Source organism: Canis lupus, chromosome 16 (genome assembly GCF_048164855.1).
Source record: "Canis lupus baileyi chromosome 16, mCanLup2.hap1, whole genome shotgun sequence".
Lineage (NCBI taxonomy): Eukaryota > Metazoa > Chordata > Mammalia > Carnivora > Canidae > Canis > Canis lupus.
Window position 1 is genome coordinate 40226326 of NC_132853.1, and position 27981 is coordinate 40254306.

Genomic DNA, 27981 nt, shown 5'->3' on the forward strand with positions numbered 1-27981 from the left:
TTATTTGAGATGGAGCAAAAGAGAGAGCATGAGCAGGGGGAGTAGCAGAGGGAGAGGGAAAAGCAGACCCCTCACTCACTGAGCAGAGAGCCTGATGTAGGGCTCAATCCCAGGACCCTGGGATCATGACCCAAGCTGAAGGCAGACACTTAGCCGACTAAGCCACCCAGGTACCCCAAGTTTTTTTTTTTTTTTTTTTTTAATTTGAGAGAACGAGCATGCAGGGGCAGAGGGAGAAGCAGACTTTCTGCTGAGCAGGGAGCCCAATGCAGGACTTAATCCCAGGACCCTGAGATCATGACCTGAGCTGAAGGCAGATGCATAACCAACAGAGCTAGCGAGGTGCCCCTAGGATGAGCACTTTGAAAAAAATATCCATCCATTCATTCATTCATTCATTCATGAGAGACACACAGACATAGGCAGAGGGAGAAGCAGGCTCCTTGCAGGGAGCCTGATGTGGGACTCAATCTGAGGACCCCGGGATCACGCCCTGGGCCGAAGGCAGATGGTCAACTGCTGAGCCACCCAGGCATCCCAGGATGAGCACTTTTAAATCTGATGTTACCCAGGTGCCTTTCACAAAGGTTCTGCCCAGTTCCACTCCCATGACCAATGGAGAAACACACAAGTCTCCTTATACCCACACAGACAAATCTTCTATCAAAGAATTTTTTTCTTGTTGACCCAAAAGGGGAAAATTGGTATCACAGCTTTTACTTTGGCTCCTTTCTATGAGTGAGGTTAAGCATTTATTTTTGCATGTTGAAAGGCCATCTCCTACCCATTTTTCTAGTGGTCTTTTAAAAATTTATTTCAGAGAGTTCTCGTGTATTAAGAATATTAGCTTTTCATCCCTGTTACATAGACAAGCAGGCAGAGTGGACTCTCTGCTTCACCCTGAAGCCCCTTAGAGCAAGTGCAAACAACTCTGGGGATACTGTCTGTCTTCAGACCGTGTTTCCAGGCCAGGCCACGTGGCTGTGGGAGATACATGCTGCCCTTGGCCCTCTTTGGTGCCGCATTTGTTTCACTCGTTGGTCGGAAGGGGCAAGCTCACAAGCTCCAGCTCCACAAGGAGGGGCTGGAATCCAAGAATAATCATCACTGTTTCTTCTGATGCCCTTGGAGTAGAGCTGCCCCTGGGGGCTTGGTTTGGAGGCCAGAGTAGTGATTTACAGGACTGCCCCAACTAGTAACACAGGCCTGGTTTCCAGGAATTCAAGCCAAGTGAACTCAAAACCCACCCTGTCAGCCCCCCACTACCTGCTTCACTCTCACTCTCAGAAGCACCCATGGCACCTACCCTGGCCCAGGAGTAATCCATTGGCACAGTTGGAGGCGGTACCTCCTGAGCAGGTACAATGACTCCTTTGGCCACAAGATCTTCATACACAGACCTGGGAGATGGGGGAAGGGGAGAAGGGAAGACATCCGGGTGGATTTTAGGCTTCTGAGTGCTTCTAAGCCATCCCAGGAACATTCCTCCACCTAACCCCAGAATTCTAGGTTTTCTAGGTCTGCAGCCTCTCCTGGCAAGGCCACACACCAGCTGGATTCCTGAGAACTGAAGGAAAACCAGTTTTGGCCAAGACCCACCACAAGCCCCACGGGGCTTTTACAGAATCTGAAGAATAAGGAACAACAGAGGGGAGGAATGGGAAGACACAATAGGTTATCCAATAACTTTGTCAATCAGAGGTGATACCTTCTAGCTGCTTCTATGCTCATTTCTTATTTACAGAACAGCCAAGTAGGTAGGCTCAGAAACCGAACATGTTTTAATACCAGTCTGAACAGCCCGTGACTGTCTACAAACAAAATAAAACAAAACCCAGAAAGAAAAGATTTTGGACCATTTGTATGGTTGTACTTGTCACCTAAAAGGGACCAGGAATTTCAGACACCTCTGTATCACAGAGGCTGTAATCCTCACGGGGGCTCTGAGAGGGAACGGGAGGCTGGCATCCTCCCCACAGTCCACTTACTGGATGATTTCTCCAAGTTCATCGAAGCTCGGGGGCACATACACTCCTGCCTCCTTCAAAGCCTGATTCTTGGCTACTGCGGTTTCAGAAGCCTGGTTGGCGCAAGCTCCAGCATGGCCAAACTGGACCTGGAAGGCAAAGGGGAGAGGCTCTATTGGGCTTGTTAATACTGGAAGGGAGAAAACACAGGCTCCTAGGAGTGTCTGTACCCATTACAGGCTGGACCCTGCTGAACGCTTTATGTGAATCACTTCATTCAAGCCCCACACAGGCCCACTCAATAGATATACCACATGACGCCCTCAACTTATAGAAGAGACCGAAGCACCGAGAATTCCCAGAAGGTTAGAAGGTCACACAGCTATTGTGTACTGTAGCCAGGACACAAAGCCTGGAGGCCCATCTCCCTGCAGCAGCCTTCAGGGGTGGGTGGAGGTCGGCGAACAGCCCTAGTTATGAGCCACTGTGAGAAGTGAAGTTACATGCTGGCAACCTTAAGGCTGAGCTGACTTCACAGGCAGAATTGGATTATCCTACACATACTTTTTATAAAATATATCCAATATTAAAAAAAATAAAGTCTCATGTAAAAATACAAATCCCTAGTTTTATAGATGTTTATTTTTTAAAGATTTATTTATTTATTTGAGAGAGAGACAGAAGGAAAGAAACAGAGGGAGGCGTATAGGGAGAGGAGAGAGAGAGAATCTCAAGCAGACTCCCTGCTGAGTGTGGAGCCCCATGTGGGGCTGGATCCCATGACCATGAGATCCTGATCTGATCAAGAGTTGGATGCCTAACCAGCAGAGCCACTCAGGCACCCCTCCTCTAGCTTCTTTTTAGAAAGTAAGATTGTAGGGGTGCCTGGGTAGTTACATCGGTTGACTGTCCAACTCTTGGTTTCAGCTCAGGTCATAATCTTGGGATCGTGGGATTGAGCTCCACGTTGCACTCTGCACTCAGTGCTGAGTCCTTTTGAGTTATTCTCTCTCTCTCTGCCCCTGCGCCTCCCTCTGGAAAGTAAATAAATCCTAATAAAAATGAAAAAGATAAGAAGTCAGATTGTGTACCACTAGGTCTATATTTTCACATGGCAGCACTCACCTAGGGTCACCTAGTTAGTAACTGCTCCCTTTCACCTGAGCACACAGTTAAGATAAACTCTAAACCCAATGGCACAGGAAATGACTGGCTATGGAAGGGAGCATCAGGGAAGAGAAAACCAATGGGAAGAGCTACATGGTAACTGTATCTTTGACCATGCAATGGGGAAAACAAGGTAACCAAATAAGATGCAGTACAAAACCTTGATTAGGGCAGGCTGAGGTGGGTAATCACAATAATGTCTAACCTGTTTGAGTAACACTACATCCAGGCACTTTTCTGTGTAGTTTACCCACTTCATCTTTCAGTAGCTATGGCTACTTCCATTAAGAAGGGAAGTGGAGGGATGCCTGGGTGGCTCAGTGGTTTAGTGCCGCCTTTGGCCCAGGGCGTGATCCTGGGGTCCTGGGATCGAAGTCCCACGTCGGGCTCCCTGCATGGAGCCTGCTTCTCCCTCTGCCTGTGTCTCTGCCTCTCTGTCTCTCATGAATAAATAAATAAAATCTTAAAAAAAAAAAAAAAAAAAAGGAAGGGAAGTGGAACACCAAAGGGGTAAACTAACTTGCCCAAGGCCACACAGGTAGGATGAGGTAGCATTTAATAAACCCAGGCAGTATGGCCTCTCCCTGCGTTCCTACCCACTACATAGAACAAAGGGGGCCTTGGGATCCCTGGGTGGCACAGCGGTTTGGTGCCTGCCTTTGGCCCAGGGCGCGATCCTGGAGACCCGGGATCGAGTCCCACGTCGGGCTTCCGGTGCATGGAGCCTGCTTCTCCCTCTGCCTGTGTTTCTGCCTCTCTCTCTCTCTCTCTGTGTGTGTGACTATCATAAATAAATAAAATTTAGGGATCCCTGGGTGGTGCAGCGGTTTAGCGCCTGCCTTTGGCCCAGGGCGCGATCCTGGAGACCCAGGATCGAATCCCACGTCGGGCTCCCGGTGCATGGAGCCTGCTGCTTCTCCCTCTGCCTGTGTCTCTGCCTCTCTCTCTCTCACTGTGTGCCTATCATAAATAAAAATAAATAAATAAATAAATAAATAAATAAATAAATAAATAAATAAATAAAATTAAAAAAAAAAAAAAGAACAAAGGGGGCCTTAAGTGTGGAAAAGGTCAGGAACCACTGCTCTGGTTAGCAACACTCGAAAACACAGGGTTTAAAGCGCCGGCTCCCAATGCATTCTTTATAGGACTGAATCTGCATGGGTGGATGGGGTGGGAAGGAGGAGAGATTCTGTACTCAAACAAAATGCTGCGTTCGAGGAAATTAAAAGTTTAACTCTGAGATTCCTCTAAACTAAAACAAAAAAAAATTTTTTTTAAAGATTTACTTTAGAGAGAGAGAGAGGGACAAGCAGATTCCGCACTGAGCAGTGTAGAGCCTGACATGGGACTCGATCCCATGACCTGAGATCATGACTGAAGCCAAAAGCAAGTGTTGGAAGCTTAACCTACTGAGTTACCCAGGTGCCCCACAAACCCCCCAATTTTTTTTAAATTTTTTTAAAATCTTTTTTTTTAAAGATTTTATTTATTTATTCATAGAGATGCAGAGAGAGAGAGGCAGAGACACAGGCAGAGGGAGAAGCAGGCTCCATGCAGAGAGCCTGACGTGGGACTCGATCCAGGGTCTCCAGGATCAGGCCCTGGGCTGCAGGCGGCGCTAAACCGCTGTGCCATCGGGGCTGCCCAAAATTTTTATTTTTTGAAAGATTTTACTTATTTATTCATGAGAGACACAGAAAGAAAGAGGAAGAAACATAGAGTAGCAGGCTCCATGCAGGGAGCCCGACGTGGGACTCGATCCCGGGACTCTAGGATCACACCCTGGGCTGAAGGCAGGCGCCAAACCACTGAGCCACCCAGGCATCCCAAACCCAAAAACTTTTAAAGAGAAATAGATTATGTTGCATGTTCATAATTTATAGAAGCTCCCCTTTCTGTTTGCTTTGGTTTGTTTTTGTTTTGTTTTGAGGACCATTGCTACAGGACCAATTTTGTGGAACATAGTTCTGAAAAATGTCACCTTACCAATAACTCTGGTCTTTATCCCCATTGCCTGTTTCTTAATTCTGTTTTTCCTGAGGAGCTGTCTCTGCCTGCCAACAGGTGGAGATTTTGTTGCATGCCTACCTGACCTCTATAGGGCCAAACGTTCTGTAAGGTCATGTGATCTGCTTAAGAACTCAAAAATCACAGATGCCTGGGTGGCTCAGTTGGTTAAATATCTACTTCGGCTCAGGTCATTATCCCAGGGTCCCAGGATCAAGTCTCGTATCAGGCTTCCTGCCCTGCTGAAAGTCTGCTTCTACCTCTGCCTCTCACTCCCTCGCACTCTCTCTCAAATAAATCAATTTAAAACCTTAAAAAATCAAAAATCATTTATTAGCTGGGCACTGTACTATACTACTTTGTGTATGGTTGAAATTTCCCAATGTTTTAAAAAATTAAGTGAAAGACAAAAATGGAACACCTTGAGGACCTGTACCATCCCTGGGGTGATGATGCGTGCCCAGCTAGAAACATAAGAGTGAGGTCCTTGCCCTGTTGGCGGTGTCCTCAGCTTAGCAGGGGTGAAAAGGAGGGCTGGTAATGCAGAGCTGGTTAAGAGAAACAATGCGGCTGGGACTTGCAAATTATTTTTGGCTGCTCAGACGGAGGGGAGAGAAGTCAAGAAAAAGGAGAATCAGGAAAAGCTTCATGGAATCGGGTGAACTGAAGAATGGAAATGAGCATTTGCTAAGACCTGTATATGCCAGAACTTTTCAATTATTTTCTTATGTGAGCCACAGAACAATCCTGAATCATCCCCATCTTACAGCCCAGGAAACTGAGGCAGGAGAGGCCAAATGACCTGCCCTGGTTATACAGATCGACCAAGATCTGATTGTAGCAGGGGGGGCGGGGGGGAGGGTGGAAGTCAAGCATGAGGCACGGGAATAATTTCCACGACGCACCCCTCTCCTTTTACTTACTTAGGAAAAAAAATACAGAGTTAATACTTATACAAAATCATATTATAAGCATTTACTACATCCTGCTGTTTCTTTAATCTGATAAACTCTATCAACATATCAAGAATCACCTCATTCTTCTCCTGCCTGCTGGGTTTTCTACTGTATGGCTGGGCCGGGATGACATATCCCCTTTAGACCTGCATTTAGGCTGTTCTATTTTCTTTTCTTTTCTTTTTTTTTTTTTTAGAGATTTTATTTATTTATTCATGATAGTCACAGAGAGAGAGAGAGGGGCAGAGACACAGGCAGAGGGAGAAGCAGGCTCCATGCACCGGGAGCCCGATGTGGGATTCGATCCCGGGTCTCCAGGATCGCGCCCTGGGCCAAGGGCAGGCGCCAAACCGCTGCGCCACCCAGGGATCCCTAGGCTGTTCTATTTTCTACCATTAAAATCTTGAGTGTCCTTGCACACACACTTCGAAATATTTTTGTGCGCAGACCCGTAAATCTGTAAAAGCGGAACAGCTGGTTCAAAGGAGAGGTGCATTTTACAACTGCACAAATATTGTCACTGTGAGGTGGGGACGAATCTCAGTGGGGAAGGCAAGTATCGCAGGATTGCAGGCAGAAAGAATAGGGTGACAGGCTTACTGGTGGGAAGGTTAGGAGGTTCAGAGTAGGGATTAGCACTGTTGCAGGAAGCCTTATGGCCGGGTCTTACCTTCATCTGTACATAGCGCATATGCTGCTGATACAAGGCCTCACCCTTGAGCCTGCTCAGCTATTGATCACTGATCAGTGACAATTCTTTGTTTCCCCAATTTCATCATCACCGGATGGGCCATCTTCAAGACAGAGGGTCCTCTAAGATGGGAGTCCTGGGCCTGCAGTCTGCCTTGCCATACCCAGCCAGAGAGAGGTGACGCAGAGTGTTGGTACTGGATGCCTGGGCCATGCCGCACTCACTGTATGCCTCTGGGCATACTTCTACATCTAGAACAAACCTGGCTTTCTTCTACAGCCTCTCCCCCTGCCCCTCCCCAGCTCTGTCCCTCTCCCTCCTCCACTTCCCTCAGTAAATTCCTGCTCAGTAAACTCCTTCTCGTCCCTTAGATGCAGCACAAGCCTCACCTTCCCTGTGAAGCCATCCTAACTGCTCCAGACAGAAGTGTGCCCTACTCCAATCCTAGCAGGGACTCAGAGCTGTGCTCTGGTCTTCATCTGATGACTGTCCCCCACCCCCCCAACTGGATTTAACCTTCTAGAGAGCAGGGCCCTAGGTGAACCTCGCGGTAACCCTCAAGTAGTAAATGATCATTGGAGGAATTAGCTGCTCAACGAGATGACCACACAGTTCACCTCAGACACCCCCTTTGGCCTCCCTGTCCAGGAGTGTCGTGTCCCGGCGGTACCTCGGAGGAGAACATGGTGGCACAGGTCCCGATGCACCAGCAGACCACGGGCTTGGTGATACGGCCCTCCTTGATGCCCCGGCAGATCTTATATTCCTCAGTGCCCCCTATCTGCCAAAGAACAGGGAACAAGAAAAAGCCCACAAGTTAGTGGAACCCATCCCAAATTGTCATGGGCAGCACTGCACCAGGAAAATCTCTCCCAAATCAGGTGGGGGTCAGAGGCGCCAGGAGTCCTGAGTTACAGCTTGGTTAGGAAATGAAGAAACATGGGCTTTGGCCAAACAATAGCTTGGAAGATTGAGACTGGAGACAAGGAAGAATTGTAAAAGGGCAGTGGGTATCCTCTGGAGTCCCTGAGACTTCCCCTCCTTGATTTAAGAGTAGAAGATAAAAAAAAAAAAAAAAAAAAAAGAGTAGAAGATGATTTTGGATCAGACCTGCTCAGAGACACAAGCAAGGAATGGGGTGAGAGGACTCTCCCAAACTATGAAACCACTTCTTACTCCACCTATGCACTGTGAAGAGACCAATGTCAGCCAAAAGCTTCTTCTTTATCGGTACTAAAAAGTTTTGTGCCACCAAGAGGCAAGAACGTTTTCAGGAACAGACACGGCAGTTTTAACAGTGACAATTTTTATGGCCCAGGGTGTAGGGAGCGGGATTACCAGGGACTGTCACTTTAAGTTATATATAACCAAATACATGAGCTTTTTTTCAAAACTGGGGTCACACATTAGAGTCAGAAAAATAAAATTAAAAAACAAAACTCACCTCTCCAAGAACCACAATCATTTTTACTCCTGGAGTATCCTGGTAACGTAACACATGATCCATAAATGTTGAGCCGGGGTACCTGGTAAAAGCAGAGAGAACACATGGGATCAGGAGACATGGGGAGATGTATGTACAGGTATAGGAGGCTACTGTGAGGTTTTTTGTGAGTGTGGGTGTCCAGTGAGGGCCCAGAGATGCCTCAAGAGGCAAGGGGTGAGGTGGGGGGTGGGTAATAAATGAAGCACAAGGGAAAGGAAGGAGAAGGGAGGTTTGCTTGGCAGTAAGAGATGCTTATAGAGTACATGTGTGGTGGCTTTAAAATATGGCTGAAAGGGGCACCTGGGTAGCTCACTGGTTGAGTGTCTGCTTTTGGCTCAGGTCATGATCTTGGGCTCCTGGGATCGAGTCCCGCATTGGGCTTCCACAGGGAGCTTGCTTCTTCCTCCTCTGGCTCCAGCTCTCTGATATATAATATTTTTTTTAAATAAAATATCTTGAAAATTCTATTTCAACAAGGGTAGCTCAGCTCTCTTGAATATGGCCAAAGATTAGCTTCTATAACTGTAAGAAAGACTCTTTGACAATTAGCTTTCTGTCAGTCAAGCTTCTGTCTGGCACTTGGTTGAGCTGGTCACTATTCCTTTTTTTTTTTTTTTTTTTGCTTACTATGCTTAGAAGAACACTGAGCAGCCTATGGAGGAAACCCACAAAAAAGCACTGTGTCAGCCCTGAGGATGGAGCTACCTCCAGCCTCAAGCAGGCCTTAACTGAGAATAGCATCTCGGCCACACCACTACCCAACCGCACCTACCTGACCACTCCTGAGTATGACCACCCCCACAGAAAACCAGGGAACAAATGTTCTATTATAGTTTGAAACCACTCAGTTCATATAACTTTTTTTTTCTTTTAACAAGCAATATATAGCATACCAATATAGCATGCCAACTGATGTCCCAGGATTGGCAGGCTATTGCTAGGTCCATATACCGGTCTGTATATATAGTTGACCCTTGAACAACGTGTGGGTTAGGAACAACAATCCCCACACATGCAGTCAAAAATCCAGTATAACTATAACTCCCCCAAAGACTTAACTACCTACTGTTGACCAGAAGCCTTACTGACTACATCAGTAATCGATTAACACATATTTTATGTTATATGTGTTATATACTGTGTTCTTACTCTAAACCAAGCTATAAAAAAAGAGAATGTTATTAACAAAACCATAAGAAAGAAAAAAATAAAGTACTATACTGTATTTATTGAAAAAAATCTAAAAAAAAAAAAAAGAAGAAGAAGAAGAAGAAAGAAACCTGCATATAAGTGGACCCATGCAACAAACCCATGTTGTTTGAGGGTCACCTGTATTTTAATTTTCTCCTACCAAGTGAGTTTACAAAAGGATTAAGGGCCAGGATGTGACTCTGTAGATCTTCAAGAACATTATAAATCCCAAAGGGACAGTGGAATGGCCTAGATTTATTTGAGCTGGAGCCCATTGTCAGGGAGCACTGGGGACAAGGGTCCCCCAGGCCATGGTCCTAAAGACCTGGGTGAGAGATCTTTCTCACTTGGGAAGTCCATCTGACACAATACAGGAGAGTCAGGAGACAGACAAGGTGACTGGCTCTCCCAATAGCTTTTGGTTGAGGGAAACAGCAATCGTAATAATAATAAACAGCAATGGCTAATGTGTATTATGGCATTAAGTACTAGTCATTACTCTAAAATAATACTCTACTGAAGGGCACTTGGATGGCTCAATTGGTTAAGTGTCTGCCTTCAACTCAGGTCATGATCTCAGAGTTCTGGGATTGAGCCCCAGATCAGGGAGCCTGCTTCTCCCTCTCCCCCTTACTCGTCCTCTCTCTTGCTATCTCTAACTCAAATAAAATCTTAAAAAAAAATAATACTCTATTGATAATATCCTGATTACCATTCACACTAACAAAAACAATGAATATACTATTTGTGAGATAAGAAATAGAGATTTGGTCTCTGTCCTCAGTTCCTGATGCAGAGCTCCTAAAACCCTTGGAATTTCCTAGGTGGTAGGAGTGTCTTTTGTTCTCATGAGGCAACTCCCAGTGGGGGCCTACAGAGCCCCTGGATGGAGGCTGGCTGCTAGAAGACCAAGCCGTGATCAGAGGCTTGGAATTATCAGCCTTACTCACCATCCTCTGCAGAGGGGAGGACTAGTGATTGAATTTATAATCGATTGTGCCTATATGATGAAGTCTCCATAAAAATCCCTAAAAAAGGGGGTTTGGAGAGCTTTTGGGTTGGTGAACACACCAATGTGTTGGGAGGGTGGCGTGCCCAGAGAGGGCACAGAAACTCCATGCACTGCCCCCCGTAACTTGCCATACGTGTTTTTTTCATCTGGCTGTTCCTGGATTCTGCAAGCCATTCGAGCCAATTACCAAACCCAAGAATTAAGCTATGGAGACCCCCAATGTATAGCCAGCTGGTCAGGAGTATCAGAAGCCTGGACTTGGAATTGGCATCTTGTGGGACTGAGCCCTTCACCTGTGGGATCTGGTACTAACTCCAGGTAGATACTGTCAGAATTGAAACGAACTATAGGACACCCAGCCAAGAAGCGGAGAACTGCTTGATATGAGGAAAAAAATCCCAACATTTGGTAGCCAGAAGTGTCAGTGAGATCATGGAAGAAAGTAGAGAAACAGTTCTTCTGGGATTCCTGGGTGGCTCAGCGGTTAAGTGCCTGCCTTCAGCCCAGGGCATGATCCTGGAGACTCAGGATCAAATCCCACGTCAGGCTCACTGCATGGAGCCTGCTTCTCCCTCTGCCTATGTCTCTGCCCCTCTCTCTCCCTCTCTCTCTCTCTCTCATGAATAAATAAATAAAATAAAATAAATTAAAAAAAAGAAACAGTTCTTCCTTTCACCATTACAGACTATAGCTAGACCTGCTGAGTACTTGCTAAGTGCCAGGTCCTGTATTAGCCACTTAATATAAATATTACCTCACTTAATCCTTCCAACAACCCATGAGGGGGGTGCAATTATTTTGCCCATTTGATCTGTAAGGATGATGGAGGTCCAGGGAGGGTGAGTGACCTGCGCAGGACACCTCCCTGGTAAACAGAGAAACTGGGATTTGAGCCCCCTTGCTCTGATTTCAGAATTAGTCCAATCACTGCATTCTGCTGCCTCGCTATGGCCACAACTCAGACAACAAACAGAATTACCCCTAAAGCCCAAACATCTTTGAAAAACACCTTTTCCTGTTTTTTTCCCCCTGATTTCATGCTGATGTCATTCCTGAGGCAGAGTAGAAATGCTCTGTTTTATGGACTCAACTCAGCAGCAAAGAGCAGAGACTGGAAGACCCAGTGCCCCTCTTCTCCCAGACTGCCACTCCCAAGTGTGGGAGGCCTGCCTTGGCCCAGCTGATCACCTGTCCCCGCCAATGGCCACACCCTCATAGACGCCATCTGTGGTCCGAGAGATGATATTGTTGAGCTCATTGGACATGCCCCCAGAACGCGAGACGTAGGCCACGCTGCCAGGGCGGTACAGCTTGGAGGCCAGGATGTTGTCCAGCATCCCGCCTGTATTTCCAATCTTAAAGCACCCAGGCTTGATGCCTCCAACCTGTTGAGGAGGCAGAAACAGTAGTCAGGGAGGAAGAAGCTCCTGATCGACCACAGAGCTCAGGGGAATCACAAAGCCCAATACCACCTGCTCCCCCCACTCTGGTCAGGATGGGGAGAAAATGGTCCGAGAGAGCTAACTACCTGCACAATGGGTTTTCAGCTCGGGAAGTATCTCATCTCCCTGTCAAGAGCCATTACACAGGTAAAAAAGAGAACCTTCCTTGTAAAACATGGCTTACTACTGCGGATTCAGATACGTATACTCAGGCTTAAGTCACCTCCTTTGGTCTAAAAGGGCGACGGCACCCAGGACAAGTGTAAAACACATGTGTGTGCCTCTGCTCAACGTCACCACCCCCTGCCTCAGAGATGAAAGAAAGGCCCCTTGCTTAATTAAAGAATCTGACCTTTAGACAACTTTTTAATGCAATAGCTAAGGAAAAACAACAATAAAATATTCTCAGAGTGATTTCTTTCTATGTGACGACTTTTGGGCAAATAAAACCTCTAAGTAAAAAAAAAAAATAAAATAAAATAAAATAAAATAAAATAAAATAAAACCTCTAAGTAGATTCTTCCTTGGATCATAGTGAAAGGAATAATCAAAGATTGCTATGGTTGTATGAAGGTGGACTAACACACACAAAAAAACCCTTAAAACTATAAAGTTAGCCCCTTAAAACTATAAAGGTGATACAGACCAGGGAGGGAGCCCGTTAAAGTAACTGAATATGAACAGACTGACTTGTAATGGTTATACTCTGAATCTTTTCAACCCAAGAGGGAAACAGAAGCATTAGTAAGTTAGCTTTCTGTGGGACCAGAACTTCGTAAGACAGGCTTGAACTTAAAAGGCTTTCCAGAAAGGACACTCACGGTGGCAGGTCCGATGATGGTCACTCCCTTCTGGTCTGCCTTCTTGATCAACTTCCTTGTGAGGGCCTCAGGGATGCCTTCAGCTATGATGGCGATGGTCCGGATCTAAAGGACAGTCCCTTCCTGTTAATTGTGTGCCTCAGATGAAGCAACGAGGACCCACCTTCCATGCCCCCTTCTAGACTCTAAGAATAAAGTAATGTTAATGGTATACAAACCCTTCTTCCTACAGGGCTCTGTCCCTAGCCTGATGACTCCAACTCTTTCCCAAAAAAGAGGTGTAGACATCCAAAACCAATCTCCACTGGTTAACACCACAGTAATTCAGTAACCAAGAAGGAGCAAATGTTTCTGAAAACCCTTCTACCCACTGGTTAACACCACAGTAATTCAGTAACCAAGAAGGAGCAAATGTTTCTGAAAACCCTTCTACCATCAAAAGTGTCTATATTCTCTCCCATCCAAAAACCCACCAGACTCAGACCCACCTGATCCCCACCTGTCCTGGTGCTTGTTCATAAAGCAGGTATCTATGGCTTTTTCCACTGTATCCTCTGAGTCTCTGACTCTATGTCTCAGGGTGGGTATGGAACACAAATGAGCTGCTTCCACACTCAGACCAGAGTGGGCTGGAGGAGAAAGCCAGAAGGAGTGGGGATGGGCAGGAAAGATCAAGAACTATCTCTCTTTGGTTCTAGACCTGGGGCCAGCAAACTTTTTCTGGCTCCTTTGGTCATATGGTCTCTGCAATAACTACTAAACTTTGCCTCTGTAGCAATGAAGACAGCTGTGAACAATATGTAAATGAACACAGTATGGCTGTGTTCCAATAAAACTTTAGAAAAACAGACAGAGGGATCCCTGGGTGGCGCAGCGGTTTGGAGCTTGCCTTTGGCCCAGGGCGCGATCCTGGAGACCCGGGATCAAATCCCACGTCAGGCTCCCGGTGCATGGAGCCTGCTTCTCCCTCTGCCTATGTCTCTGCCTCTCTCTCTGTGTGTGACTATCATAAAAAAAAATAAAAACAAAAGTTATTAAAAAAAAAAAAAAAAGAAAAACAGACAGGGGGCTAGGTTTGACCCTTGTCAGCTACAGTTTGCTGAACTTTGCTCTAGAATGAAAAAGCAGCTCATTTTCAGCAGGTGTGCTTTTGTTTTTGCTTCACCGAGATGGGAAAACAAATTTACATTCTCCAGTCTCTCCCACACTGTACTAAGCCAGTCTGGGATCAGACAATAATTTTGAACAGAAAAATCAGTATCTTAGTCTATAGGCTCTTACAAATCAATTAACAAAAAGACAAATACCTTAACAGAAAAAAAAAAAAAAAGAAAAAGAAAAAGAAAAAAAGGAAGAGCAAGTCACAAAATATAAATGGTCAATAAATGTTTTTAAAAGCTCATCTTAGTTAATAATTACAGATCTGCAGATTAGGGGTGCCTGGATGGCTCAGTGAGTTAAGCATCTGCCTTCAGCTTGGGTCATGACCCCGGGGTCCTGGAACCTAGCCACCTCACAATCCCTGCTCAGCAGGGAGTCTGCTTCTCCCCTTTCCCCCTCCTCCCACTTTTGTGTGCACACTTTCTCTCTCTCAAATAAAATCTTTAAGAAAAAAGATACGCAAATTAAATAGAATGCCTATCACTTGTCAAATACATGCTTGTTTTTCTTAGAGAGAAAGAGAGGGCGCGCGTGGGAGCAAGTGTTGAGGGACAGAGAGAGAGAGAGAGAAAGAGAGAGAGAATCTTAAGCAGGCTCTATGCACGATGCAGAGCCAGACGCAGGGCTTGATCACAACCGGAGATCATGACCTGAGCTGAATCAAGAGTAGGAGGCTTAACCAATTGAGTCATCCAGAGGCCCCAAATACATGTTTTTAAAATGCAAACATTCAGAGTTGGCCAGGGTACAGAGAGCAGGCCTTCTTGAACCACTGATGGAGTTTATGTCCTTACAACTTTTCTGGAGGGCACCTGCAGGATGGATCAAAGGCTTCTGAATCTGCACATTCTTATGCAGCAGTTTGACTTCTAGATACTTATGCTGGGGAAATAATTAAGCATATATGCAAATATTCATCTAAGATGCTCACTGCAAGACCAGAAAAAGCAAAACTGATGTTGCCAATGAATATTTATGGATGTGAAAAGAGTAATTGAAAAAAACGGATTACAAAACAGCCACGGACAGTATTATTCCACATGTTCAAATCCAGAGAAAAAAGTGGAGAAGATTAAATTCAAATGTTGGCAACTATGTTTCTGAGAAATAGAAATTGACTGAGGTATTCATTTTTTTCTCTTTACCTAAAAGTATTTAAGTTTTCTCTACAATAAACATGTAATAGGGACCCCTGGGTGGCTCAGTGGTTAAGCGTCTGCCTTCGGCTCAGGGCGTGATCCTGGAGTCCTGGGATCAAGTCCTGCATCCGACTTCCTGTTAGGAGCCTGCTTCTCCCTCTGCCTATGTCTCTGCTTCTCTCATGAATAAAAAAAAAATCTAAAACAAAACAAACCCCACGTAATAATGTTATAATAAGAAATTGCTTTTGATTCTGTTGTGAAAGCCAGTCTTAGAAGCACAACAAAGACCTGGGTGGGGAGGGGGAGCAGATGATCCTGAACGGACTCTTTGTTAACCTAGTTAAGCAGTGCTGTCCAGCCTGCCTGCCCTGTTACCTACCCTGTTACCACCCTACCTCCTGAAGATCAAGTGTATCCAACCACTTTCTCCCAAACCACCGGACAGTCCTGAGTGCCAAGCCATTTGTCCCAGGTGGCAGTGCTGGTAGACACCATGCAGGAGCTTTCCCTGCTTCCCCATCCCAATGCCCGCTGACCTACCTGCGCATAATTCATGGTCTCAATGGTACTATCATAGGCTGAGCGGAGAGAGGCAAAGTTGATCAGCACATCTACTTCTGGGTGTTTCTTCATGGCATCAGCCATGTTCTTGAAGACAGGGATCAGGATCTCCTTGTGACCCCAATAAAACTTCTGCTTGTGGTCCCCACTGTGAGAAAGGAAGAGTAGGAGGGGTCAGAACACCCCTAAGCTGTCAGGGCTGGGGAGGGGGAAGCCAAGGGGTGGAGCTTCATCTAGAAGGTGGAGAGACAGGGTCCCACGTGTGTGAAACATCCCCCAGGAATATGGATCACCCCAGTCTGGGATGGCAGATGCTTCCCCAGCAAAGGGGGTAACCTTGCTGGCTCCCCAAACTCTGTCTCAGTGAGGGAGATGAGATGACAAAGTCTCACTTGGCAGCCATCTCTAGCTTCCCGCCTCGGTGGGACTCACGTGAAAGGGTACACCATGGCAGCCACTGAAGGCTCATCTCGGGAGCAGACGTAGTCAAAGTCCAGCATGCCCTGTACGGCCCGGGTCTGCATGCCCCACACGATGGCCTTGGTGTGGCGGCTGAAGAGGGTGGCACTCTTTCCTGGTGAGCAAAGACACAACGAGTGCACCCAGAACACACACTCCGGGGAGACCCTCAGGGCTGCCACACCCCTCCATGCCCAGGTCCAGGGATGGGGGACTCATCACCACGGCAAAGGGATGTCAAGAGGATGGGATTCTGAGAACTGCAGGAAGAGGTGCCTTGGTCTCTCTGCAAAGAGGTGGCAGAGAGAGGGAAGAGAGCTAAGAAGGCCTGCCTAGCTGGTAAAGAGCTAGCAATCAACGCAGAAAGGATTCCCAGGCAGAGAATTCCCACAGGGAATTGATTCACAAGAGAGGCATGTCATCAGCATTTTGCTTACATGTCAATGAAGGCTTAATCAATTATTTTTAAAGCCACTGAGAAAAAAAACATCAAGCTCTCCCAATTTTAGTAGGCATGGGACTTGAATCAACCTGACAATCATCACCTTTAACTCTGGACATAAACCAGCTTGGGTCAGGATCCGAATCCTCAGGATTCTAGGTCAGCATGGGCCCAAAGAAGAGGCTGGCCACAGTCTTATTTCTCCTGAGGTTCTGGCTGAAGCGCACTGGCTTCTCGGCACCTCCCAACTTTCTCTGCCCTGTGTCCCTCCTGCCCGCCCCCCTCCAGCAGATGGGCCTTTCCTGCTCAATGCTCCAGGGCAGCTCTCCAACAGCACAAAGGAATGAGAGGCAAGAGAAGGGGAAAGAAAATCTGTTACAAGTGCTTCCTTTGCCTGAAGGGAAAGGCCCCTTCATCACTCTGCAGACCGGTGACCTGACTCTCCCATTCTCTGCAAGTCCCCAAGTCCCACTGCAGGAAAGTAGCCCCCAGGGGAGGTTCTCAGCTCCCCCAGGGAGAACAAGGCACTGAGCTCAGTGGCCATCTGGTATTGATCAACCTGGTATACTAGCGCAGGCTTGGCTCCTTAGGTTCAAGATCCAATTAAATAAATTTGAGATCACTCTCCCTAGGCGTGCAGGGTTCCCATCCCTACACAAGCTTGCTTCTTCCCTTTCAGCTCTAAGCTTCTCATACCAGAAGGCTCCTGCTGTTCCAAATACCTGGGACTTACTGTCATCAGACTTACTGGGGTTCTCAAGAGACAGGAGATCACAGAACAAAGGAAGCCACCTAATCCAGTACCCTTGCTTCCCAGGCCCCGGAACCTGAAGCTCAGAGATGCCAAATGATGGAGATCCTGCCATCTCGCATCAGGGCCAGATTATATACTAATTTATGATGCAACACAACCATGCAAGGGAGGAGGGTGTGATCCAAGCCAGGAGGGCCTGGCCTCTCCCCACCCTCAGGGGGGGAGCCCACACTCCCCCAAGTCAGAGTGTGAGCAAACACACACACATGCATCTGTCTACCTAAGACTACAGAAAGGAGACTAAACCTGGAATCTTTACAAGCCCCCACCCTGCACTTCCAGCATAAAAGGGGCAGATTTCAAGCGTGCTCCTCTCCAGCACAGAGATGGCAAAGCCAAAGGCCATCATCCTCACCCCACCAGCAGCATGAGTCCCTGGGAACCCATGCTACAGGCTACCATCCCCCCACCAGGCTACTCCACTGGCTAAGTAGGATAAGCCCACCCGCTGGGTGGAAGAGCTCTCAGAACTGGGGTTAGGCCCCAGTTCTTTCCACACAGGGCTAGGTCTAGTCTTTCAAGTAACAAAGGATCTTTCCAGAGACAGGAAACATAGGGATTAAAGGCAGATGGTGAGAGGACTGCATTCTTGGCTTTTCTAGGGGAAGATATTTGATCTAGCTTAGCTGCCCCTTCCCCTCCCCTTAGCAAAGAATCAAAGGTCATCAAGTTTTCCCCCTTCCCCAGGGAGAATTCTCCCACAGAAGTGAATGTCAAAAAGTTCAGTGGAAGCCCTGAGGCATTGGAGGGATGAATCCATTCACGTTAGTCAACAGGGGAACATGTGTTTGCACAAATGTGTGAATGAACACAGCAAATGTCCTCCATAAGCAGTGACCTCATACATCAAAGCCCAGGTCCCCTCTACAGATTTATTGCACATCCATCTAGGCTTATACCTCTCTCCTTGACTTGTCTACCCTGTCTTCCACCCAAAACCCAGAGAAATCTAAACCTGTTGCTGGCACTGAGAGCTCAGGGATGCAGTAGGTGGTGGTGAGGCTAGATGGGAAAAGTAAGAAGAGACTCTAAGACGGAGATGGGAATCCTGGAGGGCAGCTGCTGCCCTCCTTGCCCTTGGGCTGCCACTCCCCCTTCAGCTTCCATGGCTCCCTCATTCCCAGGACGCCCCTCCCTCCTCAGCAGGCACCACTCCACTAAGACTGTGGGCCTGGCTCTTACTCCCACACTCCCTACCCTGTCCTATTGGGAGTGTGGAGCCAGAGAGAGCCAGCCAGGAGAGTGCTGAGTGGAGGTGGGAGTGACTAAGTAGCGGCAGGACAGCGAAGGAGAGCGAAGAATAGGACTTGGGAGCAAACAAAGCACACGGTAAGGCTATATAACCCGCTAACCAAAGCCACACACAGAGCTGGGGCGGGGTGGGGGCATCCTACCTTGCAGGGATCTTGGACTTGGGACTGAATCTGTCAAAGAAAATGACCAAGGCAGCTGAGTTACCTGCTGGTGGCTGGAGGCTTTGGAGGGAAAGGGTGGGAAGAGGGAAGGGTCCCAAGAACAAGCCTTGTAGGGCTCATGCCCTCAGTCTCTTGTCTATTCCACAATAGACAGGAGTGAAGCCAAGAGAAGAGAAGAGAGCACTGATCAGCAGAGCAGAAGAAAGGGCCAAAGGGCAAAGGGCCAAAGGGCCAGAGAGGGGGCGGGAAGGGCAAGAAGGCTTGGAGGGGGTGCTAAACACCAAAGACCCCCAGGCCTGGAGCAGAGGCAGCTGGCTGAATCCACCCTCATAATGTCAATTCCGGGTTATCCCCACGAAGCACAATAAGACAGTTACGTCACTGTAGCGTTGGATGTGTCACTCTGTGCTGTAGACAAAGCTACTGGTTTGGGAACTGCGGAAACAGCTACAATCTCGAGTGCCTGGAGCCCGTGTAACTGTTTCACAAAATGCCTCATGCTCACACTGTGTGTACCAAAAAAGAGGCAGCATCAGCCCCACGCTAATGCCTATTATCTGATGCTGGCTGCAAGGACTGGGTGGCAGGGGTCGCATCTGATGAACCAGAGGATAAACAGGGTACGCGAAATGCAGACAGGCTGGTATCTATGTGTGCTTTTACGGTGGGTTCGCAGGAAGGGTGATGGGTGGTACCTGTAATAACCCCAGGAGGTTGCATTGACAGGAACCACCACGTGGGTGCTTCCTTTGCGGTCCCAGCTCTAGGCTCCTGCTCTCCGCTTAAATACAGAGTCTGGGAGACCTTGCCACCTCCGGGTGTTGCTGTCTCCCTGACTCCTCCACAGCTTCCCTGCCTGGCTCACATGCCCCCACAGGAAGTAAGGGGGTGGAAGAGAAGATAGCGAGGAGTGGGGTGACCCAGGCACAGTATGGGTCCCTCAGTGCCAGGAGAGCCCACAGGAAGGCTTGGAAAGGCCCGAGTTTTCATGTCCTCACATCCGTTTGGCCCATGCGCCATACCCACTCTCATAGCAAAGCCCAGCTTTGTGCCCCAGCATGGCCCGCCCCAGTAAAACCTGGATAGGGCAGGTAGACAGGGGTGCCTGAGCCTGCTGGTAGTTACCTTGTGGCATGGCAGGCTTGGCCTTCTTTGCAGGTGCCACCTCATCAGCCCTGGACTCAGAAAAAGAGGCTGTCCTGCTGGGGGCTGGAGTCTGGGGTGGGACAAGGAGACAGGGTAAGAGTCACAGGTAGCAACTGGGAAAAAGAACTATTTGGTCCTTAAGCTTTGGTTCCTTAAGGCCCAAAGAAATCCAGTAACAAGAACGATGCACATCCTCTACAAAGCGCTTCCAAAAGTATTATTCTAACAGCCCTCTTGAGATACGAATTAGTATTGTCCCATGTCACAGATGAGCAAACTGAGGCTCTGACACATGCCAAAGCCCCACTCTTAACAGGATTAAATTCAGGTCTGATTTTTAACCCCCTGATCTAACCTCGATGGCTTAGTCAGTGCAGTATGCGACTCTTTATCTTGGGGTTGTGAGTTCAAGTCCCATGCTGGGTGTTGAGCTTACTTTAAAGAAACCAACCTTTTTCTCCAATGCCCCCAGATGGCTAGGGACAGAGGACAGGCACTGTGTTCTAGATGGGAGGAAGGTTATGATGAGGAGGCAAAGATGACACAGCATGCTTTATGTAGAGGACATGTGGCACCTACCGATGTACTCCCACTGGCATTGAGGAGGAAATTTGCAGTGTGGGCTGCTGTGGGTGGCTGGTTGGGGATGGGCCGGTGACCCAGAGCCATGCCCACAATGGCTGTCATATGAGTTTCAGTGCCAAAGACATGGATAGGGATCCCAGTGGTCTTCCCTAGGAGGGAAAGAAAAGAATCCATCATTCAAGTTTTCAAATAAGTACCCAAGTCCACATGACTCTACAAAGGCCCCTGACATCTAGTGCTTTTTTCTGCACAAGACCAATTATCCAGGATAGACCAACTGTCATATTTTCAGCATCAAGCAACTCTTTGTAAAGATGACCTGCTGAGTAAAGCAAGAAAGAGCTTTGCTGATACCCTGCAGTGGCCACAAGCATAATTAGGGTCTGCACTGTCTTGTTGGAAGCTGGCCCCTGGCCCCCCCAACCCCACGACCTTGACATCTGCCTGGCTTGGCCTCTGTTTCTGAGCTCCTGGGCTTACTTCCTTGGAGCTCTGGTCCTTCTCCTTCCTCTGTTTGGAACCCTTTGGAGTGCCACCTCCTGAGAAAGGCCTTCCCTGACCTCCTCCCCGCACCTGCCACTCCACCGTATGCATCCCCACCGGACAGCATCTTCTTTTAGTAATCATTTACTTGCTTACTGTCCTCCTACTTGAATTGCCTGTGACAAACATTCACCGTGCTGTCCCCAAGGGCTGGGCCCCCAGCAGGAACTCAGCGGTCGGTGCAAATGAGGCCTGGCACCCCTTTAAGTAAGTAGGTGGGTTGTTTGCCAAACCCACCAGATTTGGGAAAACAGGAAGATGGGAAGCTTTTGCCCCTCCAAAATAAATGGAGGCACGACCTGCTCCCGGAGCAAGAGCATCTTCCGTCACCCCTCTGACATCTCACATGAATCCCTGCCCCACAACTAACTCTCTTAGCAATGAGGGCTGCACGGAAGATCAAAGTTGCTGGTGACCAATTCACATTCTCAGGCTCAGTGAGGTTAACTTAGGGAGACACAATTTTAGTCCAGACTGAGAGGAGGTCCCCAGCTTCTGGAAACCTCTCAACGTGAGGTCTCAGGAACCTGCCGGAGACACTCAAAATGCAGAAGGGAGAAAGGAAACCAAAACAGAGGCCACCACCCTCTTGTCCCTCATCTTAGCAACGGACAATGCTTTCCCATTTACCAGTTACTTGCCCTTCCTCTCCCCCACAGCCCAAGAGGTCGCCACCCTCCTGCCTCTGAACCTACTGTCCACCTGGCAGCCAAACAACCCTTCCAACCCTAAGTCAAGGTGTGCCACTCCCTCAGTCTTGCAGAGATTGCCAGCCCAGGGCCATGGCCAAGTGCCCCTGGTACCTGTACCACCCCACATGGCTCCCACTGTCTCCCCGCCTCACCTGCCAACAACCTGCCTTTGCTCCCTTGGTCCTGCCTGCTGGTCTAACACAGTAGCACGCTCCCACACAGGGTCCTGGGACTTGCCCTTCCCTCTGTGGTTGCCGCTGAGCTGCTCCCTCCTCTCCTCCAGCTCACTGCTCAAATGTCACATTTTCAGTGAAGCATTCGCTGATCACTCCATTAAAACTGGTCCTGTCCCCCTCAACAAACACACCATCCCTTTATTTGGCTTTGTTTGCTTTTGTGGCACCTAGTGCTACCCGATGTTACAGTCAATGTTCACAACAGCACAAGGGGCCTGCTATCTGTCACATGTGCAGCTCTAACTCTGGTGCTTGGCATAGAGCGGGCGTTCCACAAATATTTGGTCAACAAACAGCTGAATGGAAATGCTTTCTGAACCATTCTGAAGTTTAGGTCAGGGGTTCTGTCAGATGAGCACAGAGAATGTTAGCAGAAGCAAGCTGCACATCCAGAAAGGGGAGGGCAGGAGTACTGAAGTGTCTGCTCACGGAAGTGAGCCTCTTCCAGAAAGCCCACAGAGGTAGGCCACTATATGGTGGTTTGGGAGAGAAAAGGTTCCCATCTTACCGACTTCTCCCATCACCCGCAAGCCCTCTTGATAGTTGGGGCCACCTCTTCGGACAAAGATGGTGACCTCATGCTCTTTCAGGGGCCCCTGGTAATCTCGAATCGCTCTCACGATGCCCTGGAAGCATGAAGGGCCAACAGACATTTGACTAAAAACAAGGCAGTCATAAGTCAGTTAGTTACAATTACAATAAACATACCAGGGTGCACATAACGAAAGTGGCTTCCTCATGGAGAAGCATGGCAGGCACAGGCAGCCAAGAGTTTCACATGTGTGGATTGGACTACGCACAATCAACTGCAAGGCCTGGGACACCCAGGCACTCATGATGTGGCTGACACAGTATTGCAGGATCTGGAAGTCACGCCCCACAACACGCAGGGTGCTGGCTCCAGCCATTATCTCTTATTGCAGTCTGGGGGGAAACTAAGGCCAGGGTCCTATGCAAGAGTTCTCAGAAGTATTAGGACCTGGTCCACTTAAATACTAAAGCTTCTTCCAGCAATTTTATGGAACAGCCCTTGCAAAGGATATCAACTCTGGAAACAATTTGGGACAATGTACAGGTACATATCAGTTCTGTCTCTCCATACAGGAGGCTGGTTCCCTCAGTCAGGAGTGGAGTGTCTACTGTCACCCAAGGTGAATGCACTATACCCAGTTCCTGCTCCAGACCTGAGCACCCAATCAACACTGCTGCCTTTATTATAGGATCACTCAGAAGTGAACACAAAACTGTCAAGATTCACCTGTTTCAGATTTGTTTGTTGAATTGGGACCAATGAAGGAGACCCTGTTTTAGGATAAAACTGACAAGGCCTGGTCTTCCTATTTCTTTAGAACTCAGATTTTCAAGGCTGACATTTATTTATTCATTATTCTCAAGACTTCTAGCAACGACTAAATGGGACACATTCTTTTGAATAACCTCACTGAGCAATCAGACAATACAGAACAAGAAATAGCCTCCTGGGGTGGCTGCTCAGAAGGGGATGACTCCCAAGCCATTATAGTGCTGCTATTCTTCCTGACCAGCAGTCATACTCTGAACTGAGTGCTCACACCCCTGACCTGGGCACACAGACCCAGGCTGATAGGCCCTGGCTGGCTGAACAAGAGCCCCAGATCACTGAACCATTTTCCTCATTGTGACCTTTAGGAGAAGACCCGAATCTATCCCGGTGTCTTCTGCATCCCCAACAAGGAACCCTGGGATAAGCACACCTACTGAATTGGGTAAAAGTCATGGGAACCTGCTTCTGCCTCAAACCTTGCTTATGGAAACCTCCCTTCCTGACTTCCCCCAAACCCACACTCCCTAGAAGCTGCATAGTCCTCTGTGGCTGATTACCTTGAACGTGGCGGCCACATTGGTGAAGTTTGCAATGCTGCCTCCGATGATGAGGATCTTGCCTGTGTTTGAAGTAGAAGGGTTAGAAAGGTAGACATGAACATCTTACCAGATAGCCAACAACTAAGGGAGTTCAAAAGCAAAGGTTCCCCAAGTGTTAAGAGGTATCCATACAGAGGCTGGGTGGGGCAGGGAATAGGCTGGCTTCCCTTGACGTCCGTTCAATCTTAACCAACTCAGCCTTCCATCACCTATGCCACCAAGCAGGTGGTTAGGAACCTCTACATTGTTCCTAGTTGGCACTGAGAAACTCAGTTTGGTTTCTGGATACCCCTAGTGGGAATCTCTTCTGGCCCAAGGGCGGGGAAACTGGTATGTGTAGTCCCCAAACACTGGACAGGTGGTAAAGGGAAGCTGGAAATCCCACAGCCCAGATAGTAAACGTAGAATTGGGCCACTAGGGGTGCCTGGATGGCTCAGTCAGTAAAGCATCTGCCTTCGGCTCAGGTTGTGATCCCTCCTGGGATGAGTCCCACATCGGGCTCCCTGCTTGGTGGAGAGTCTGCTTCTCCCACTCCTTCTGCCCTTCTCTCTGCTTTGTGCTCTCTCCCTCTCTTGTTCTCTCTTTGTGTCTCTCTCTCAAATAAAAAAGATCTTAAAAAAAAAAAAAAAAAAGAAGTAGGCCACTAAGATCTGAGTTTATAGCAGTTGTTAAGAGCACACTGCTACCCCCTTTGCAGTCCCTCATAGGGCTTTATATACATATCACTTCCTTGCCTCTCCAGAGCCTACTACATTTAACAGATGCCACACTGCACACTGTCTAGTTGGAGAAACAGAGGTCCAGAAGCTGAAGGACTAACCCCAGGCTGCAAAGGACTAGGACCACCACCCAAGTGCCTTCTCGCCCAAAGCTATTGCCACTGCAGCACAAGGGGCTGTCCTGGGGAAGGAGCGTGTATATCTCACCGTCTGGGTGCTTCTCCCGGGTCATGAGGGAAAGGATTGTCTTGGCGTAGTCATAGGTCTGCTGTTCGCTGGGGGCACCTGAGTACTCCCCGTAGTTTGCCAGCTCGTTGACACCCCCTAAGTCACAGATGGTATCACTGCCAGGGAGACACAGAAGTCAATGCTGGCTCTGACTGTAGTGGCAGAGGGTGGCAGCCGGGTGCCCAGGAGGACATGTAGATGCCCCCCAAAGCCCAGTAGCCAGCCCACGGAGCCAATCTCTTGGGACTCACACCCTCCAGGTCCACAAAAGGCATGCCTGAAGATCAACTGCACTACACCAGACGCTCCCTGACAGTGAGCTCTGCTAGCCCCAGGCCATTATGGGGCCCTAGACTGATACTGGCAAGTCAAAGAAACAAGGAGCACTTCCAGACACAAGGAAAAATCACATATTGCAGGAGTCCCGGCCAGGCTACCCAACAGGGAAGTGAAATGGTTGCAGCTAGAGGAGGGTCCAGCCAGGCACAGAAGGGAACATGGTAGATCACTGCCTAGAAATAGTGCAGAACCACCAGATATTGCAAATGGTATAGAATACGATCCCAGGGCAGCCCTGGTGGCACAGCAGTTTAACGCCGCCCGCAGCCCAGGGTGTGATCCTGGAGACCCGGGATCGAGTCCCATGTCGGGCTCCCTGCATGGAGCCTGCTTCTCCCTCTGCCTGTGTCTCTACCTCTCTCTCATGAATAAGTAAATAAAATCATAAAAAAAAAAAAAGAATACAATCCCAATTTTCCTGTGGAATGTGAAAGTATGAGTACTTATACAGGCATCTAAACAGCTGGAAGGATAAGCAGCACCGTGCTCACTATGGTGACCTACTGGGAGGAGGGGTGGGGAAAGAGCCGGGCAACATTTACTTTTAGGTTCTTCTCTGCATTTATCATACCTGTGTGAAGCACGTATCATTAATCACAGAGATGAAAACCAATAAAAAATAACCTCATTTGGAAGCCAACAAGAAAGTTGCAGAAGGTAGCATACAGGCTTTTACCAGAGCCTCTGCTCTGCATGAAGGGGAGAAAATGAAGAGCCCCACTCCGACCCCCACCCCCACCCCAAGATGAAGCAGTCTGCTCCAGACCATACACACGTGGACTCCGGACACACCCAGCTGCCATCCCTGCAGCAGCCCCTCCGTCACCTGTACACTACAGAGGCGCCACCTCCGGCCACCATGGTCCAGATCCTCCCCTTGGGGTTCAGCAAGGTCAGCTTCAGACTCGCCCCACTTTTGGCATCCAGGTCTGCAATATAAGCTTCCTAGGGACCAGAGAGCAATAGGTGGGCCCTGGAGGTACCCCCTTCATTGGGTCCCAGCTCCCAGGACCCTGCTCCTTTCCCTGGAGACACATGAAGAGGTCCTCAGTTGCCTTAACAGGGCCAAGGAGAGGAGTTGTGTAAGGTCCTATGTGCCTGGGACAAAACATGATGATGTCTCTCAAGTACCGAAACCCCCATGGCCGCAGTCACTGCCTCGGGACACACTTCCCAACTCCTTTCTCTCTGACCTCAAGTTCCTGGCCCTCGTTTCAAGCCCCAGGCCTCACTAGGTCACCCTGCTTCTTTTGTTTTGTTTGGTTTGGTTTTTTTGGTTACCCTGCTTCTACCATGGCCCCCACTCCCAATGTCCACCTGCAGGCCCCATCCCTTCTCCCAGCCTAGCCTCTTCTCCTGGCCTCAGCTATGACTCACAGGCCTGATCCTGTTGTGAGGACCTCTCAAGAGGATGAGGTAGGAAAGAGCAATTAAAATTCTCAGCAAGTGGCCAAAAGAACTACCTTCCTCTGGCAGGATTAGCAAGAGCCACTCGGAATTATCAACAAATCAAGTTAAGAGCCCAGGGAGGTTGATTAAGAGAGAAGTCTAAAAGGATTTCTGGCCATGATTCAGAGGCTTGGCTGACTCCCACTACCCCCTCCTCTGGGGTTTTAAGAAAATTAAATGGTTTCAACCTTCCTTTCCTGCCAAATGTACAGCCCACGAGGGGAGCCTGATGTTCCTCTGAGATCAGTCACCCTCTCCCAGGTCCCCCTCACCCTCCATCTCCTCCCCAGAGCAGCCTTACCTCTGGATAAGCCTCCCGCCCAAAGGGAGGAGGGAACTCTATATCACCCCATTTCACTTTGCAGATGTAGTCAGCCGTGGCATCTATCTTAGCCGCCAAGTCAAGGACATAGACGCCATCTTTGGTCACAACTACAAGAAAAGCAGAGGCAATCAGAGGCAGACCCCAGGCAGAGACAACCACCAACCTCCAAACACCTCCACAGGCTTCCCCACACACCAACCACCTCCCTCCTCCCCCCGGGGGTCCCACCCAGACTTAATAACTAACTGCCCAGCTCCACAGAAGACCAGATGGCCCTTCCACACAGCTTTTACCCCATTAAAAGAAAATCATTTAAGATCACTACCCCTCAGCCCTGACCTACAGGTAATGTGACAGGGAAGTCTGTTTTAGTTGCCATGGCATTAAAAAAAAAATATGTATGTATTTATTTATTTGAAGGGAGGGGGGAACACGTGTGAGTCAGGGGAGGTGCAGTAGGAGAAGGAGAGAAGCAGACTCCCTGCTGAGCACGGAGCCCTATGATCCCACAACCCATGAGATCATGACTTGAGCATAAGAATTGGACACTTAACTGACTAAGCCACCCAGGTACCCCTATGCCATGGCAGATTTTAAACATTTCCTGAAATGCTACATTCTGGGCACCTTGGTAGCTCAGTGGTTGAGTATCTATCTGCCTTTGGTTCAGGTCATGATCCCTGGGTCCTGGGATCAAGTTCCACATCGGGTTCCCTGCAGGGAGCCTAATTCTCCCTCTGCCTATGTCTCTGCCTGTCATTCATTCATTTGTTCATTTACAAGTAAATGAATAAATAAATAAATAAAAATCTTAAAAAAAAAAAAAAAGGAAGAAAGTACAATGGTACATTCCATACCTTAAATCTAACCATTGACCCTTCCATAGCTTTGCCATTAAAACAAAAAGCATTAAAGTAAAGGCTGCTGTCAGAATACCCCTGATGGGAAGCCCAGAGTGTGTACATCTGGGTTTCCTGAGGTTGGCTGGGAAGCCTTCAGTGTCTGGGGAGTGAGAAGCCACGGGGTGCACTGGGCCCCCAGCCAGGATTCACTTACTGCCATCTAACTGGACATTCATC

General features: G+C 48.3%; 1 protein-coding gene across 5 annotated transcripts in view; it reads right to left on the reverse strand.

The window, feature by feature from the left end:
- The window catches only part of ACLY (ATP citrate lyase), a 44651-nt gene that overhangs the window by 6875 nt on the left and 9795 nt on the right, over positions 1 to 27981 (reverse strand). For 3 of the 5 annotated variants that reach the window (XM_072780521.1, XM_072780518.1, XM_072780519.1), the window contains 16 exons: positions 26879 to 27009; positions 25955 to 26073; positions 24769 to 24905; positions 23800 to 23861; positions 22448 to 22565; positions 20463 to 20617; positions 19863 to 19953; positions 18717 to 18746; positions 16040 to 16181; positions 15587 to 15755; positions 12744 to 12848; positions 11669 to 11865; positions 8236 to 8317; positions 7462 to 7572; positions 1989 to 2116; positions 1307 to 1400 (listed from right to left, as the gene is read on the reverse strand). In XM_072780521.1, the coding sequence (XP_072636622.1) occupies positions 1307 to 1400; positions 1989 to 2116; positions 7462 to 7572; positions 8236 to 8317; positions 11669 to 11865; positions 12744 to 12848; positions 15587 to 15755; positions 16040 to 16181; positions 18717 to 18746; positions 19863 to 19953; positions 20463 to 20617; positions 22448 to 22565; positions 23800 to 23861; positions 24769 to 24905; positions 25955 to 26073; positions 26879 to 27009 (1871 nt within the window). The remainder of the gene's footprint in view (positions 1 to 1306; positions 1401 to 1988; positions 2117 to 7461; positions 7573 to 8235; positions 8318 to 11668; positions 11866 to 12743; positions 12849 to 15586; positions 15756 to 16039; positions 16182 to 18716; positions 18747 to 19862; positions 19954 to 20462; positions 20618 to 22447; positions 22566 to 23799; positions 23862 to 24768; positions 24906 to 25954; positions 26074 to 26878; positions 27010 to 27981) is intronic. The other 2 variants (XM_072780522.1, XM_072780520.1) reach the window with 1 other exon arrangement.